The sequence below is a fragment of the Tiliqua scincoides genome, chromosome 2 (assembly GCF_035046505.1).
Source record: "Tiliqua scincoides isolate rTilSci1 chromosome 2, rTilSci1.hap2, whole genome shotgun sequence".
Classification (NCBI taxonomy): Eukaryota; Metazoa; Chordata; class Lepidosauria; order Squamata; family Scincidae; genus Tiliqua; species Tiliqua scincoides.
Window position 1 is genome coordinate 44,928,259 of NC_089822.1, and position 17,658 is coordinate 44,945,916.

At 39.7% G+C, this 17,658-nt stretch overlaps 1 protein-coding gene across 1 annotated transcript in view; it reads left to right on the forward strand.

Moving 5' to 3' along the window:
• PPIP5K2 (diphosphoinositol pentakisphosphate kinase 2) overlaps window positions 1-17,658 on the forward strand; it is an 81,149-nt gene that overhangs the window by 44,968 nt on the left and 18,523 nt on the right. Inside the window, exons 12-25 of the mRNA XM_066616928.1 lie at window positions 213-299; window positions 1,194-1,269; window positions 1,357-1,466; window positions 3,545-3,630; window positions 4,655-4,780; window positions 4,897-5,018; window positions 6,638-6,820; window positions 9,132-9,273; window positions 10,906-11,129; window positions 11,884-12,011; window positions 12,562-12,676; window positions 14,317-14,424; window positions 14,508-14,624; window positions 16,606-16,779. Coding sequence (XP_066473025.1) covers window positions 213-299; window positions 1,194-1,269; window positions 1,357-1,466; window positions 3,545-3,630; window positions 4,655-4,780; window positions 4,897-5,018; window positions 6,638-6,820; window positions 9,132-9,273; window positions 10,906-11,129; window positions 11,884-12,011; window positions 12,562-12,676; window positions 14,317-14,424; window positions 14,508-14,624; window positions 16,606-16,779 — 1,798 coding nt within the window. The remainder of the gene's footprint in view (window positions 1-212; window positions 300-1,193; window positions 1,270-1,356; window positions 1,467-3,544; window positions 3,631-4,654; window positions 4,781-4,896; window positions 5,019-6,637; window positions 6,821-9,131; window positions 9,274-10,905; window positions 11,130-11,883; window positions 12,012-12,561; window positions 12,677-14,316; window positions 14,425-14,507; window positions 14,625-16,605; window positions 16,780-17,658) is intronic.

Sequence of the window (17,658 nt, forward strand, 5' to 3'; positions counted from 1 at the left end):
TTTAACAAAACCTTAAACCTGTATTTAGAAAATTTTTCAAAAACAAAGGTGAAAAAGTTTCAAAAACAAATGTTTTGAAGGCCTAACAATAGTTCTTGTTGCATTGTTTTTGGATAAAGTTATAATCTTTGCATAAACACTAACAGTTTTGTTTAACATAAAATGGAAGCCTGCAACTAGAAAGAAGACCCATATGCTTTGTATACTTGCAGGATGGAACTCAGATGTGTTATTGCTGTTATACGGCATGGAGATCGAACACCAAAACAAAAAATGAAAATGGAAGTCAAGCATCAAAAGTAAGTGGTGTGTGGAAGAAATAAAAAGCAGATATCCTCCCCCTCTTCTTATATAGTAAGAAGTTTATTGTTTAAGCTAAAGGGTCTCTAGAATATAGTTGTGTGCTGGATTTATTGAAATTGCCTGCGGTGACATTATGATGTCATAGCCAATTCCTTCCAGATCACAGCACTCCAGAGCAGTTGCAAGTCGCTTGGAGTGACCAACTGCTTTTTTCCTCCCTCAAAAAGTGGTTGGCCTCTCAGAGCAGTGCACATTCTGAATGTCTGTGAGAGGGCACTTGTCACCCCTCAAGTGTGGTACCTGGGGCCCTGTATCCCTCTGCCCCTCTTTAGCTATACCACTGTATGACATTCTTGCTATTGGAACTATGAGTTTTTGTTGGCAGCTGTCAGAGCATGGATGGATAACTGGATATCTGCAAAATCTAGTACTATAGAAAAATAAAATTACTTGGGAGAGATTCTCCTCAGCTTCCTGAATGACTGGAAGAAACTCTCCCCAAGTACAATGTGCACTGCTTCAAACAAACACTGAAAGTAAACATGAGGCATTTGTAAAGTGCAGGAATTGCTTGTGCACTCACAAACTTGTCTAACTTTGGATGTTCTCCATGGTTGGAGAACATTTGAAGAGTGCTTAACTTTTCTAAACTTATGAGGAAATTGGTACGAGGCCTAATCAACTAATACGTGGAAAGTTCATATTGAGCAAGAAGTTATGTGTGTTTCATGTAGTTCCCAAACATTGGGATGTGAAGGCCTTAATCAGACAGTTTGACCTTGTGCCATTTTTCCTATCATAAACATCTAGAATCAGGTAGTGCTGCTGCCACAATTTTCCTAGCAAATTTGATCCATTATCCATCTAATAATTGCATGTTTCTTTTCAAGGTTTTTTGATCTTTTTGAAAAATGCAATGGGTATAAGTCTGGGAAGCTAAAACTGAAAAAACCCAAGCAGTTGCAGGCAAGTTTTTGTTTTTCTCCTTTATCTACATACAAAAATAGTATTCTGTTCTTATAAACTTTGTATAAAATTTACTACTTTTTCTAGGAAGTGCTTGATATTGCAAGACAGCTCTTAGTAGAGCTTGGACAAAACAATGATTCTGAAATTGAAGAGAGCAAAGCTAAACTTGAACAGCTGAAAACAGTGCTGGAGATGTAAGTGTTTAATTTGGAGGTTGCTTGGCAAAACAGAAGTATCTTTCTGAGTTTTTTTAATTAGACTCCTTTAAGATTTTAAGTGAATTTAATTATCAAGTTGGACTATTATTGAAAACTACTGTCCAGAATTGGGCTATGGGGGAAGAGATTTACATAGGATTTACACCAGTTGTAAAATGGCTGCCATTGCAATGCACATTGCTTCATCAATGACTAATGTAGGAGCGTTGCCATAAGGGGTAGCAACGGTCTGTGTCCACTGCTGGCTCCTGCTGCACTTGCAGACAAGGTAAGGCAGCAGCAGGGGTGAGGTGGGGAGACTATGGGAGGGGTGAATCCAGTGGTGAAGGTGTGCGCTGATCCTATCCCCTTTTAGCAGCTCTCCTGCTCCCTTTTTTCTCCTCAGTCTTGGCACTTGGAGCAAGAGCTCCTTTTGTGGAACAGGATGCTTATGAATGGGTAGTTCTCCTTTCCCCTCCAAAGCCTCCTGATCTGATCTGTCCCCTCCCGCTGTATACACCATGCTGGATTTTGATGCAGCTGCATCAGTGGGGTGGGGGGAGATAGGATTGAGCTTTTAGTTTTGTAACACAATTTCTTCCTCTTTCATACTAGTTCTGAAACTTCAGAAATGCTACTTCTAGATTTCATTTCACACACACACACACACACACACACACACACACACACACACACCGAGGACCTTTATTGGTATACATAACAGACATAACAGCAGTGAATACAGGTCTATAATAAGTGATACAGAGGAATAGATGGCAATCAGATGAATCAAATATATTTGCCCCTTATAAAGCATACTGGCAATTAGATACCATCTCTTGGTTCTACTTGCCACCATCTGCTGCAGATAAACTACCACCCTCTTGATTATAACACTGGAAACATCATGGTATTGTTTATCACCACCGTCATGAATTTTGAAACCTTTTTCAGTTCCATAGGTGAGCAATCATTTAACAAAAACTTTGTTTTTACCACATCTGGAAGACCCTCCCTATTAACCAGGATGGGCATCAAATAGGTGGAGCGGGCACTGTTATGCTGTGGACAGTAGAGGAGTATATGTAAAAGATTCAGCTGACCCCCTGTTACAAGGGCAGTTCTATGCACGCTTTCTAGAGAATAAGTTCCATTAAATTCAGTAGCACATACTTCTGAATAAGGATTGCCCTGTTAGAAAGTTTGAAATCTGTTACTGTTTGATCCACTGATAGTGCAGTCTTCAATGTGTTTACTTGGAAATAAGTCTCTCTGAGTTTATTGGGACTTACTCCCCAGTTAGCATTCTTAGATGGCAGCTTCAGTGTCAGTTTGTATGAAGTATATTTCACATGGCAGCACTTAGGTGTTAAGTTCATTTTATGAATGGCAGAGGGTTTGTAGAGAAGGACTGTATTATCCTCCCTTCTTAACCAAGGTTTAGAAGATTGTTTGATCCAGTGAGCTTCTTAGGTATGCCCAAAGGTTCAGTATGTACAGTGGTTTTTTTTACTTTTTCTTTTTGAGTGTCAAATCCCCATGCTGTAGCATGAATTGCTTTTCAAACTTTTCTCCTGTTCAAGAAACAGAAGTCCAAGGCTCCCTTAGAGATTCCATATTGCTTGTTACATGGTTATTTGGATATAATCTGTGTGAAATTGCTCTTATTTTGGGCTGATTCCAGACCAATAAAATCATTAGTATCAATTCATGAAATTCTTCTTGGATCATACTACTTCAGGCTTTCTTGGTACCACCAAGAAAACAAATTCCCTTCACTATGAAAAATAGCCGTTCAGAAAGAATGTTACAATGATCCCTTTTTACTAATGTGTTGAGTTTTGTGTATGTAGGAAATTTTTTTTTATGCAAAAGCAATCAAACATGCTGATCCCCTACTTGCCGCATGAAGGAGTACAGACTAGGAAAAGTCTATTATACCCCATTATACCAGTGTTACAATATCCACTATTAAATATTGATCATATTGGAAGATAACATGAAATGTTAATTGGTAGTTTCCAGTATGCATCCAGTCCATTTTTAATGAACCCACTCTTCATTATTATTTTTAGGTATGGACACTTTTCTGGTATAAATCGCAAAGTTCAGCTGACATATCTCCCTAATGGTTGCCCTAAAACATCAAGTGAAGAAGAAGGTACTATAAGGTCTTAATTCCTGCAAATTACTGACTGAAAGTTAATTCATCTGTTATGTTTTTTTAAATACTTCAGTTCCTCGGAAAGTAGAGTTGTAAGAAAAATGTTGGGGGGAAAAATAGACTTCATTTAAAAAAGAAAAATCCCTCCTAGAATATGTACAAATGATGCATGGACCAAAGGTGAGGGAACATTACTGAAGACATACTGGCTGTGGCACAAAAGCTCCCCTCGGTCTTCATAGAAAAAAATAATTGTTTGACTTGAAGGCTGGGCAGCTATCACAACGACTGTGAATTTTGAAGTCCTAGCACGGTTTTTAATGTGAATTCTTGTCTTCTGTAATGGCATTTATATCTCATCCTTCCTGCTCCAATGGGAGAAGCCAAGGCAACTTATGACAATGAAAATAAAAATAAAGCCATGAAATAATATCAACCCTAACAGTAACAAGAATTGAGCAACAAAATACCAAGAGCTTCAGAACAGAAGGGAAAAACATAAATCCCTTAAAGGCCTTATGAATTAAAAAAAACTTAACTCCCCTTTGGAACGTGAGCACAGAAGAGGCAATCCCGGCTAGAATTGAGTTCCATAGGTCAGATGCCCCAATAGAGAAAGTCCAGTGATGAGTCACTGTCAACAATATTTCTAAAGACTGACCTGACATCATATGGGTAGACACAGTTCTTCAGCTGTTCAGGACTCACTGAGGGCTGTATAAGTCATAACCAGCACTTTGAATTGTGCTCAGAGATATATACGCAACCAATGAAGATGGTATAGTAGAGGCATGAAATAATCATAACCCTTGGCACAAGTTAACCTGACGGTTGCATTTTGCATCAATTTGCAGTTTCCAAATAAACTTCATAGACAGCTTCATGTACTGTGCATTACAATAATTCCATCTTGATGTCACCAGGCCATGAGTAACCATAGAGTACATGAACCCTAGACTGTAGTTTTCTTAAGTTTTCGTTTTGTTTACCTTTTGCATTACACTATTTTGCTTGTATTCAGATAATCACAAACGGGAGCCATCTCTACTCTTAGTTCTAAAGTGGGGAGGAGAGCTTACACCTGCAGGCAGAGTCCAAGCAGAAGAACTAGGAAGAGCTTTCCGGTGCATGTACCCAGGTGGACAAGGTATCTTAATTTTCTTTTCAGTGGTAGCATGGAAGCTGTATCATTATTTTTGTTTTTTAAGAACCATTGTTAGAAAGGAAACAGCATCAGATTATAACATTGTTTTTCTTTGGTAGGAGACTATGCTGGATTTCCTGGCTGTGGTTTACTAAGACTGCATAGTACTTATCGACATGATCTCAAAATATATGCTTCTGATGAAGGAAGAGTTCAGATGACTGCAGCAGCTTTTGCAAAGGTAGTATACAAATTACTGTATATTAAATTATATTTTCAGTAGGAAAATACTGAATGCTTCCATGGAATTTGAGGCTACCATTGGAAGGAAAAACCTCCTCCTTTACAGTGCAACTGAGACTCATTTGGTCCCAGGGCAGCAGGGTGTGAGCAACAGCCATGATCCTGTTAATTTACTTGAGCTCTGTGGGGTCCTGGGATACTTTGCCCTCCCCCTCAAGCCAAGCTCTTGCAATGGGTGCAGGCTTTGGTGGGGAAAAAAAGGTGGGGAGCTGTTTCTTAAGGTTCAGGGGGAGAGCCTCATTGCCATACCCATTCTAAATCACTTTAGAAAAAGTCTCAGAAGAGTTAATGGTCATAGTAGCACTCATGGTAGACCTAGACATAAGTACAGGAGGGTAGTGGCTCTTCAAGCTTCAGCATGAATCCTTAGAATCAGGTTCTTTTTCTTCTAACAAGGACCATGGATATAGGAGGCATAAATGTGGTTTGCGTATTCATAAGGAGAATTGGAGGAAGGATTACCTATATACCTGCCTGGTGACAGCACTTCTCTTATATGTGCTGAAGAATCTGGAATGGGGATTCAGAATGTTTTCTGGGAGGTAATGGAAAGTCCTACCATGAATTGCTGTCTTCCAGAATCCCCAGAGGGGATTATCCATTTCTTCTCAGCTTAACAAGATTTTTCTTGAGGGGTTTGCCTTCCCCATGCATGTAGAAGTGATTGCTAGGGACTCGTAGAGGAAACCATTTTGTTTATCTGTCTTTTCTTTTTTTCATTTTGTTACTGCATACTTGCTCACACTCCTTTTTTCCTTGTAGGAGATTGTTTTCTTTCTTATTGGTTAGGCCAGTGATTTTCAACCTTTTTCATCTCACGGCACACTGACAAGGCACTAAAATGGTCAAGGCACACCATGCTGCCAGTAGGGGCTCACATCTCCAATTGGCCCTATTAATAAATGACCTTCCCCCAAATTCCTGTGGCACACCTGTGAACCGTTTGTGGCACACCAGTGTGCCTCGACATAGTGGTTGAAAATGCCTGGGTTAGGCAGTTGTTCAAGGTGATTTTTTTCCCCCTTGCTGGATCCTGTTGTACATTTGGTAGGGTTGTCAATTATTTTGCTTTTCCAGTTTGGTCCTGGAGGGAAGGGCCACATCTCCTGTTTGAAAAGCTGCTACAAACGTGTGAGGTATTGCCTGCTTGCCCAAGAGAAAGGGCTGTACCAAAAAGTCTGAGTAGAAATTCAGAATGCCCTCCAGGAATCCTGGAAAACAGAAATTCAAAGAAATTACAGTTTTCAAAGGGGAAAAAAGAGAGAGAATGGAAAAACCTTAGGCTTACTAACTAACTAAATATCCTTGATGTTTGGGAAAATAAACAGTAAGTTACTTGCATTATTTCACTGCTCTTTTGAATGTGTTACAGGTAATGTTGTTGGAAAACTAACTGAAGAGGAGATGATAAAATTTATATAGGCAATTCTGTGTGTCTACTCAAAAGTAAGTCCTATTGAGTTCAGTGGGACTTGCAACCAGATAGAGGTGCATAGGATTGCAGTCTAAGACTCATTTCCACTTCTCCCTCATTACTTAGTGATTTGTTCTCTCCAGGGACTATTGGCATTGGAGGGAGAGCTCACTCCTATCCTTGTCCAGATGGTCAAAAGTGCTAATATGAATGGTCTCCTTGATAGCGACAGCGACTCTCTTAGCAGCTGCCAACATCGTGTGAAGGCACGCCTTCATGAAATACTCCAGAAAGACAGAGACTTTACTTCTGAAGACTATGACAAGGTTAGAATATAGCCTAAAACGTAGTATACAGTTATCCAAATTAATTATGGCTTGGTGTGAATGCAAACCGGAGTGTGAGGTAAGGATTTAAATAAATGAATTTTAAAAGGTTTCCCATTTTATTTAAATCTATTTTAGAAAATCCTTTTTTGAAAAGAATTGAACATATTATATTACATAGCTTTGTAATGTACAGCTTTTGTTACATTTCCTAGAGGTTTATCTGGAAGCGGGCCTAGACTGTGTAGTGGAATGATAAGTGCTTCTACCATCAGTGTTTCAAAACTAACCAGATGATACTGCAGAATTTAGTCTGTTTCAGCTGATTCTTATCAGCATTGTTACTTTATTTTCTTATTTTTGGAGCCCAGTCCTATCCCCCCCCAACACACACAGCACAAAAAAGGTGCACGCTGTATCTACTGGGGAAAGGGGTGGATCGGGAAGGTTCCAGGGGCTCTGTAAGCTTCCTGTTTAATAAAGGGTCTCCTCAGATCTGTGCCAGCTCTTTAGCTGGTGTACGTTTGAGGAAAGGGGGTGGAAAAGCTGCAAAAAAGAACAGGATCTAGTGCGCACCATCACTGCCTGATCCACCCCCCCTCCTACTGCCTCCTTGCCCCCATTCCTCCCTCCTCCTCCCCACCCCATTTCACCCCTCCCCTCCCACACCACTACTTTATTTCTCCAGTAGGTCTGGCAGTGGACAGAGAACACTGCTGCTTCTTGCAGCAATGCTCCCAAAATGGCCACTGATGGAGCCTCATGTTCCATCAGCAACCATTTCGTGGCAGCGAAACTTAGTTTCACTGTCATAAATGGTTAAGCACAACAGTGCAATCCCGGATAGGACTGGGGTGCTGCTGCTTTCCTATTTTCACTAAAATATTAAACAATAATTAAGTGGTCGGCAAAGAGGAAGTCATGAAGAGCGAGTCATGGACTCTTCGCTCACAACAGGAGAGGAAACTGAACGCTTTCCACATGCGCTGCCTCCGATGCATTCTCGGCATCACCTGGCAGGACAAAGTTCCAAACAACACAGTCCTGGAACGTGCTGGAATCCCTAGCATGTATGCACTGCTGAAACAGAGAGGCCTGCGTTGGCTTGGTCATGTCGTGAGAATGGATGATGGCCGGATCCCAAAGGATCTCCTCTATGGAGAACTCGTGCAAGGAAAGCGCCCTACAGGTAGACCACAGCTGCGATACAAGGACATCTGCAAGAGGGATCTGAAGGCCTTAGGAGTGGACCTCAACAAGTGGGAAACCCTGGCCTCTGAGCGGCCCACTTGGAGGCAGGCTGTGCAGCATGGCCTTTCCCAGTTTGAAGAGACACTTGGCCAACAGTCTGAGGCTAAGAGGCAAAGAAGGAAGGCCCATAGCCAGGGAGACAGACCAGGGACAGACTACACTTGCTCCCAGTGTGGAAGGGATTGTCACTCCCGGATTGGCCTTTTCAGCCACAGTAGATGCTGTTCCAGAACCACCTTTCAGAGCGCGATACCATAGTCTTTCAAGACTGAAGGTTGCCAACGATGAATTAAGTGGTAGAAAGGTTTGGGGATGGAAAGATTTCCCAGCAAAGTCCTGACATAGGATCTAGGAACTAAAGTTGGCAGTTGTTTCTTACTTTATGGTACATATGTGTTCCTGAAGGCTGACCATTTACTTAAGATCACATTGGTCTTCTTTAAAGTGTTATATTTATGAGCATAAGGAACTAGTGCAGACTTGTATACAATATTCTGATTCTCAAAAGAATATCATCATCAAAAGGAAGATGATAAAAAAACTCACAAGAAATTATTCATGTTCATGTGTGATCATTACTGATACAGCCCTATCATGTTAACATAGCATATTTTTCAAGATCTGAATTTTTTCAAGCTCCCTCTGATTTGTACTTTTGTTAAGACACTTTGTTCAAAATAGTATGTAGTTGCTAGATATGACACATTCATATTGTACACCTGGTGAGAGGAAAAGACACCTAATGAATTAATCTAAACAGCATTAGATGTTTCTGAATATTGTTGTCTAGATAATTACAGAACCACCATTTATTTCATTGGAATTTAAATCACCAATGTCTTTTAAGGTTCAAATGCATTGCCTATTCTTACTCCATTTTTATGTGTATAGTATACTTATCTTATACCATGCTACAGTTACTATGTATTGTATGCTATGGACTTTAGTACTAGTACTATATACTAATATGATACTGTATTTTCCTTCTGTTCAATGAGCAGCTCTTGTGAAAAACAGAGTTTAATGGAATTATTAACAAATTTCCTTTTTGTTAATGCAGCTTACACCATCCGGCAGTATTTCTGTAATAAAATCAATGCAAACAATAAAAAATCCTGTTAAAACATGTGACAAAGTATACTCCTTGATCCAGAGTTTAACATCTCAGATTAGACAACGGATGGAAGATCCTAAATTTGCAGGTAGATAAATGCTTTAAGCACACTGTCATGTTAATGACCATTAGAACTTACTTCACCATTATTATTTGGCATGATTTCTTATGATTTCAGACAGCTTTAAGACTATTAAATAGATAATATTTCAGTCAGTCTTGTTTAGCTGCTATAAACAGTGTACCCTGTTTATAATGTGTAAAGATGTGTAACTCAGAGTTCACCTTTTCAGGAATTCTGGTAATACTGTTGAGTGTCCAGAGAGGCCACCTGGCAGCCACAGAAGGGTTAATCACAGTGGTGAGGATGCCTTGCAGTGGTCCTGTAAATGACTGACTGTAGATGCCATTTCTAAATTAACTGATTTTTGCCCAACCCTCACGTGTGTACACATTTGACCCTGTTGTGTATATGCAGTGTCCAGCAGGAATGGATTAATCAAGTATAGATCCAGAACAAACATTCTCAGGATCCAGCTATAGATTCAGCTCAGGAGAATTTCAGGTGCTTATAGCCTAAATGTTGTTTATAGCCTTGGCCACCACATCTGAGGTCCTTCAAAACATATGAAAGTGGTGGGAAGTGAGTAGGAGGAGACGGGATAATTTTTCTGTCATTATAGTTGCATCACTCTTCCTGGTTTCAAAGGTATATGACGGCAGCAACTTTTCTGATACCTGCACCTCAAACTTTCTCTTTCCCAGCAGTTCACATACTGTGAAAATCTTGTGTGATGTTGCCATGGAACTCCATGAGGAGTAGTAGAGATGATGTCCATGGTGAAAGAATCTGAACAAAGGAAGAAAATAAATTCAGAACAAGGTCTGAGAAATGGGGTGTAGATTGCAGGTGTCTAAAAATATAGACAGACCTGTAGTACAGATAGAGGGGGGAAAATAGGAGTGTATTGCTAACTGGCAAGAGAAACTTTTTCAGCTTGTGTTGCTCTCCGCAGTAAATATAAAAGGAACTACCCGTTTTTACCCCAGCACAGCATCTTTTCTAGTGACTGTTGCTGGTGTTCTTCTGCATCTTTTTAGATTGTAAGCCCTTTTGGGACAGGAAGCCATTTAATTGTTTGATTTTGTCTGTAAACCACTTCATGAACTTTGATGAAAAGCTGTTTATAAATACTACTAATGTTAATACATTGTGAGTTGGGTAAAAGGAAGTTTAAAGAACCTGTGGTTTTTACCGAGAGAAGAAAGAGCTTACTATGGGGTGGAGAGAGGAAAATAGGGTAAACAAAGAATGGGTTAAAAAGAAAGTAATTAAACAGCAATGAATTAAAATGTAAGCAGCAGTGTTTTTCTGTAGTGAATGCAGTGATAGGAATCAGTATAATAGTCCTGAGAAAAGCTTTTGATTATGGACTCTATAGGGTACCAGAGCTTGTTTGGATGATGACGATGATCCATAGAAGTGGATTTCACTTTTGCTTTGGAAACAAGTAAGGCTGATATGAATAACAAATACCCATGAGAAAAAACATTGTTAGTGTAAACTTATAGCACTCATTCCATATATTTTTTTCATATCTACTTGATTTTACAGACATGTTTCACTGTGTTTAATTGAACTTATGCCTAAATAAATGTGCTTAGAATTGCTGCTTTAGTTAACTTGTGCTCATAATTTTTTAAAAATAATTTTGTCTAGATATTCAACTTTACCACAGTGAAACGCTTGATCTAATGTTACGTCGATGGGCAAAACTTGAAAAGGACTTTAAAACAAAGAACGGAAGATATGATATCAGTAAAATTCCAGATATTTATGATTGTATAAAATATGATGTCCAGCATAATATGTCTTTAAAACTAGAAAATACAATGGAACTATACAGACTGTCAAAGGCATTGGCTGATATTGTGATTCCACAGGTTTGTACCTTGCAACTGAATGATCCCTCTAAACCCAGGGGTGTCCAAACTTTTTGACAGGAAGGCCATGTCATCCTTCTGATACTGTGTTGGGGAATGGGAAAAAAAGAATTAATTTACATTAAAAATTTGAATAAATTTACATAAATGAATATATTAGAGGTGGAACTTATATGAATGGATGAAGTTATCGCAAGCTATCTCACGATAGCTCAAGGGCTATAAAAGATGCTACACAAAGCAAACCGACCTTTCCTTTGCTGCCGCTGCTACTTCACAGGCATTAAACAGCAAACAATGGAGCACGCCCACAGCTCACACAAGAGGTCAAATTATTGGCCCTTGGGCTGAGAGTAGTTGCGTTGGGCCAGCACAGGCTCCAGCAAGTCTCCAGGGGGCCAAAGGCTCATTGGAGACTGGAGTCTGCCTGCAGGCCGAACTGGGGTTCCTGAGGGCCACAAATGGCCCCCGGGCCAGTTTTTGGGCAACCCTGCTCTAAACTAATCTTGCATCAGTGATCCCCTGTGATTTACTAATCCCACTTTCTGTGCAATGGGATAATAACAAAGGTGCAAAACCAGACACCCATAAACTAGTTTTTATGAACTGTTAGCATGATGTGAAGACAGGTGACACAAGTGACTAATTATTGCATGCATAATGTATTTCTTATAGACATTAGATTGATGTCTGAAACAAGAGTTAACTTCAGTATTTATTGCAGTTAATTTTCAACAATTTTCTTCCCATCAAGGAATATGGTATTTCTGAACCTGAAAAATTAGAGATTGCTAAAGGTTACTGCACTCCACTGCTGAGGAAAATCCGATCTGATCTTCAGAGGACTCAAGATGATGATACTGTAAACAAGCTCCACCCTTTGTAAGTTCTCTTTTGCTTGAGCAAGTTGTTGGCAATTTTGTACTTACGTTCACATGTTCCAAAGTTGAGCTTAGATTACACAGGCCAACACACATTTTGCTTTCTTAAACGTTACACCAATTCCTGGATATATTTGGGGTGCCGATTCAAAATATGGCATCCGTTTTGCCCTATCACTTCTAGTCTTGGAGACACAGCATAGTCTCTTTAGTGAATGGTTCAAGCAGCTTCCTCGTGAGGAAGGCTACACCATGGCTTCCTCATGAGGAAGCTGCTTGAACCATTCACTAAAGAGGCTACGCTGTGTCTCCAGAACTAGACGTGATAGGGCAAAACGGATGCCATTTTTTGAATTGGCACCCCAAATTTATATCAAACCACCATAAAATTTGGGAAAAACTTTTCTGACCCTCAGTTTGCAGGCCTGTGTTATTGGTCTTTAAAACTATGATAACCAAGCCTCATTCTAATATGCCCACCGTCAACATGTTAAATAAGTAATATATCTTCATTTGTTTATTTGCTAATTTTTTTCTGGGTTTGCTCTTAGGTATTCTAGAGGGGTTATGTCTCCTGAACGCCATGTTCGAACTAGGCTTTATTTCACCAGTGAAAGTCATGTCCATTCCTTATTGTCAACTCTTCGTTACGGTTCCTTATGTGATGTAAGTGATAATCTGGTTGTTACACTGCATGCACATCTCTTTTAGAAAAAGCATAACGTAACATGATAAAAATGTCCTTGAGTAGGAGTATTCTGAATCAAATTGCTGTTCTCTAAAGAATGAATTTTGCAATTTAGCAATACCAATGGGAGAGTATTTGAAATTAAGTTTACAAAGTTTCAAAGAGCCGTAGTAGCTGTTCTACAACATGTGAATAATTAACTTTTTGTCTAACTGAATTTTATCTATTGGCAGCAACAGCGATATTACCACAAAGTTATCTAGGCCAGGGGTGTCCACACATTTTGGCTGGAGGGCACATCATCTCTCTGACACTGTGTCGGGGGCTGAGGGGAAAAAAAAGAATTAATTTACATTTAAAATTTGAATAAATTTGCATAAGTTTACATAAATGAATATATTAAAGCTGAACTTATATGAATGAATGAAGGTCTTGCAATAGCTCAAGGCCTATAAAAGGCCTTGCACAAAGCAAGGCTGACCTTTCCTTTGCTGCCTCTGCTGCATCACAGACATGAAAAAGCAAGCAGTGGAGGGAGCCCTCATCCCACAGCTCACGCGAGAGGTCAAACAGTCGCCCTCACGCTGAGAGCAGTTGCGTCGGGCCAGTGCGGGCTCCAGCAAATCTCCGGAGGGCCAGAGGCTCATTGGAGACTGGGGGCTCCCTGAGGGCCACATTGAGAAGCCTTGAGGGCTGCATGACTGCCAGATCCCAACCCCCGTTCCCAGGGAGAACGGAGCGGCTTGAAGCCGCTCCGCTCTCCTTGGACTTGTGCCACCTCAGGAGGTGGCGCGTGTCCGAGGAGACCCATAGGCTCCATCAGCCCTTACCCAGGGGTAAGGGGAAGAGTTTCTCCTTGCCTCTGGCTAAACCACTTCTGGCCACAATCCTGAGCTGGATACTGCACAAGGTTCCTGGCTTGCCTGTTCCAACACAAAGTTAGGATTGCGCCCTAAGTTGCTTAATGACAGGGGTTACTGGAATGTAATAAGTGGCACCTGTACTTTAAAGTAGCATTTAACGTGTATATGACCTTGATTCAGATGAATCCCTCTCACCACATGCTTATGAAGTGGATCAATGTTGCATCAAGAGGAAGAGATGAATACACACCTGCTTTTTCACCATGTAATGTGCAGCAAACACATCCTCCAAACCTGCCCAGTTTCTCAGGCACAGAAAAAGGAGTACTGCTTTTCCAGTGCTTTCTGGTGGCCACTGACTTGTGGCCACCAGAAAGAAGAGAGAGATGAGCTGCTTGTGTTAGGTTTTTCTGCTAAATTAATGTGTTTATAGTGTGGGTTTGTTAGCAAACATAATCGATAATCCTTCCCATCTTTAAGCAAGCTTTAAACATTAGGAACTGAGTTCCTCAGTTTCCTGTATTGCTTTCTCCCATTGTCAGTTTTAGATTATTAGGTACTGCTATACAAATAATTTAAATCATGATTATTTTTAAGATTATGTGAATATGTTGCCTTAGACTGTATAATAAAATATTCTGCTCTACATAATTTATAAAGAATGTCCAAATAAGTGAGCTAATAAGAATATTCAAATTTTTAAAAAGGATTGCCGCTCACATTTTTCTAAAGGTGTGGTGTTCTTTTAATCCAAGGCATCAAAAGATGAACAGTGGAAACGAGCCATGGATTATCTAAATGTTGTCAATGAACTCAATTATATGACCCAGATTGTTATCATGCTGTATGAGGATCCAAATAAGGTAATGAAACAATATATAAACTGGTAAAGCATTAATATCTGTTTTAGAAACATGGTTTGAACTACCTTATCCATTTTCCTTAGGAGCTTTCATCAGAAGAACGTTTCCATGTAGAATTACATTTCAGTCCAGGAGCTAAAGGTTGTGAAGAAGATAAAAATTTACCATCAGGTTTTGGATATAGACCTGCTTCTCGGGAGGTAAATACTCTTTGAAATGTTTCTTACATGCATGAAGTCCCAACAAGACTTACTATATCATTTTGCAACAGTTGCCTGCTCAGAAGGAAATTATTTTTTTCTGCTTAATCTTTTTTTCAAAAAGTGAGATGTGGAAGACTGCTGACATTTACATTTGCCTTATAGAACTCAAATCAACACTAATTCTAGAACAGTGTTTCTCAAACTGTGGGTCCAGACCCACTAGGTGGGTCACAAACCAATTTCAGTTGGGTCCCCATTCATGTCAATATTTTATTTTTAATATATTAGACTTGATGCTACCATGGTATGTGACTGTATTTGGAGAAATGTCACAGACCTGTACCTTTAACAAGCTACTATGTATAATTTTTTAGCAATTATAATAAATGGGACTTACTCCTGGGTAAGTGTGGGTAGGATTGCAGCCTAGGATTGTGAAAATTTTTTCCTGCTTGATGTCACTTCCAGTCATGATATCACTTCCGGTCATGATATCACTTCCGATGGACCCTGACAGATTCTCATTCTAAAAAGTGGGTCCTTGTGCTAAATGTGTGAGAAACACTGTCTAGAATTTTGTTAAACCGTAAAAGTAAATAAAAATAGCCACTTTGATAATTATTATTATCATCATCATCAACACATCATATTAGATAAAATGCCTTATACATATATGGCAGTGGTACTCAAACTTTTCCAGCCAGTGGCTCCCTTAAACCCCCGTGGCTGTTGGCCGTGACTCCCCATCATGTTCCTGAGGGCTGGAAGTGACATCATTAAACAGGAAGTGGCCAAAAATATTAACTATATTAAATATATTAAATATAATATTTATTTTATTTATATATATATATTAATATTATATTAATCGTATCATTATTTGGGGAGGGGGAGGAAAGCGGGAAGGTTTAGAGATCGAAAGGGGGGAGTGGAAGAGGGAGGTTGTTGAAAAGAGAGATTTCACTTTGATGAGAAGCGATCCCAGGCTGGGAACTAGGAACCAACCAGACAAGGATCAGTGAGGGTTAAGGACTGCAAGCTGAGCATGCTTGGTACTTGCCAGATGGGGGTTGGAGTTGAAGAGCCTTGGAAACAACATGCAGTGTACACAGGAGGCTGAACACAGAAGGCGGCAGCCTCAGAGTGGAAGGAGAAGAGGGCGGGGCAGCAGCAGCCACTCTCACAGCTGAGCAACTCCCATTTCTTCTGCTTTAAAAAAAAGCACAGAAGACGGGCTCATTTTCTGCCCAGGGGTGTGACTGTATCGCTGCGAGAGGACATCCCGCGCCTCCCCTTTGAGTTCCTGGCGCCTCCCTAAAGAGCTGCGCCACACAGTTCGAATAACACTGTTATATGGAGTGATACAGATAATAACAAAAAATACTTGAACGGTTATGTTTCACTATGAACTAAGGGCCCAAACATATCCAACTCTTCAGCATTGATGCACCATGCCAATGCAGCGTACGCTGTATATTGCAGCAGGTGGAAGGCAGTCATAGAGGCCTCCTCAGAGTAAGGAAACATTTGTTCCCTTACCTTAGGGCTGCATCAGTGCTGAAAAGTTGGTTGGGACTGGGCTCTTATAGTGCATTCCTAGACATGTCTACTCAGAAATGAGCACCTTTTAGTTCAGTGGGACTTAACTCCTTTATGTGTATGGTATTCAGCCTTAATGAAATATTAGGTGATGTGGTGTGTGAGATATTAAGAAAAGTAAGTTAGAAATGGAGAAGTTATATACAGTAGCTAGTTGTATATATGTGTGGCTTCTGACTTTCATTTTTGAAAAGTAACTATGTTAGAAACTGCTTTTGACAATTATGTACTGATATTGTTCAAGGAACTGCTTTCAGAGATCATATTGTGTGGAGGATACATTTCTAGATGAAGACTGTAATCCTTAATCATAAGGATTCTGCTTTCTATCTGCCCTATTATGAATAGTTTGAGTCACATGAAATATCTTTTCTTTCAGAATGACGGCTCAAAGAAAACCTGCCAGAGAAATGATAGTGATGAGGAAGCACATGCTTCTAAACGGGATGAAACTGATCGATCTGTGATGATGTTCAAGCCAATGGTGTCTGATCCAATTCATATACACAGGAAATCGCCCCTCCCAAGGTCCAGGAAAATAGGGTCAGGGGAAGTAAGTGTTGCTATCCTAATGCATACCTGTAGTGATAATAACCTCTTATTTGGGGTGACAGGGCAGTTTATTTTCCTAGTTTTATTTAATTGCATTGCACAGTATATTGCAGTAGTTCTTGTAAGAGTTTTTTAATATGTCTCTAAATTAAAAAATGGAAAGATACAAAGTTTCAGAGGTTTGGATCACTAAGATCTCATCTACTTCTTCAAGCTGACTAACCTACATTGCTTGCATACACAGTCTCACAACACATGTTCTACAAAAAAATAAAACAGTTCATGATTGTATTTGTTTTGCCCTTTGTGGGAATGTTATTGTTTACAGGTTGGGTTTTATTTGCATAATTGACTGCAGTAGTATTCACTGAAAGGTAAGAAAGCAAATTGGCAGTATGAAGGCTGTATGTTCTTTACAGATGTTCTGTCATGGGATTGGAGAAAATCTGTTGTAATTATGAGTTATTTCATAATGGTGAAGCAGATAATAATAATAATAATAATAATAATAATAATAAAAACTTTATTTTTATGCTGCCCTTCTCCCTAACGGGACCCAGGGCGGCTAACAACATATTAAAAAAACAGATTTTAAAAAACATTAATACATAGCAGATAAAAACATTTAAAAACACTTTACAGAGGCCATAAAAACAGTAGTCAGATTAAAAGACAAAATAAAAGAGCAAGTCACCGAGGAATCAAGCCTGTAAAAAACTAAAAGATGTATAAAAATGTTAAGAAGGCCAGAAATCAGAAGGCTTGTTTAAACAACAGTGTTTTCTGGCTTCGCCGAAAACTCTCAAGAGAGGGAGCCATTCTCAAGTCAAGGGGAAGGGAGTTCCATAATGTTGGTGCCACTACCGAGAAGGCCCTATTT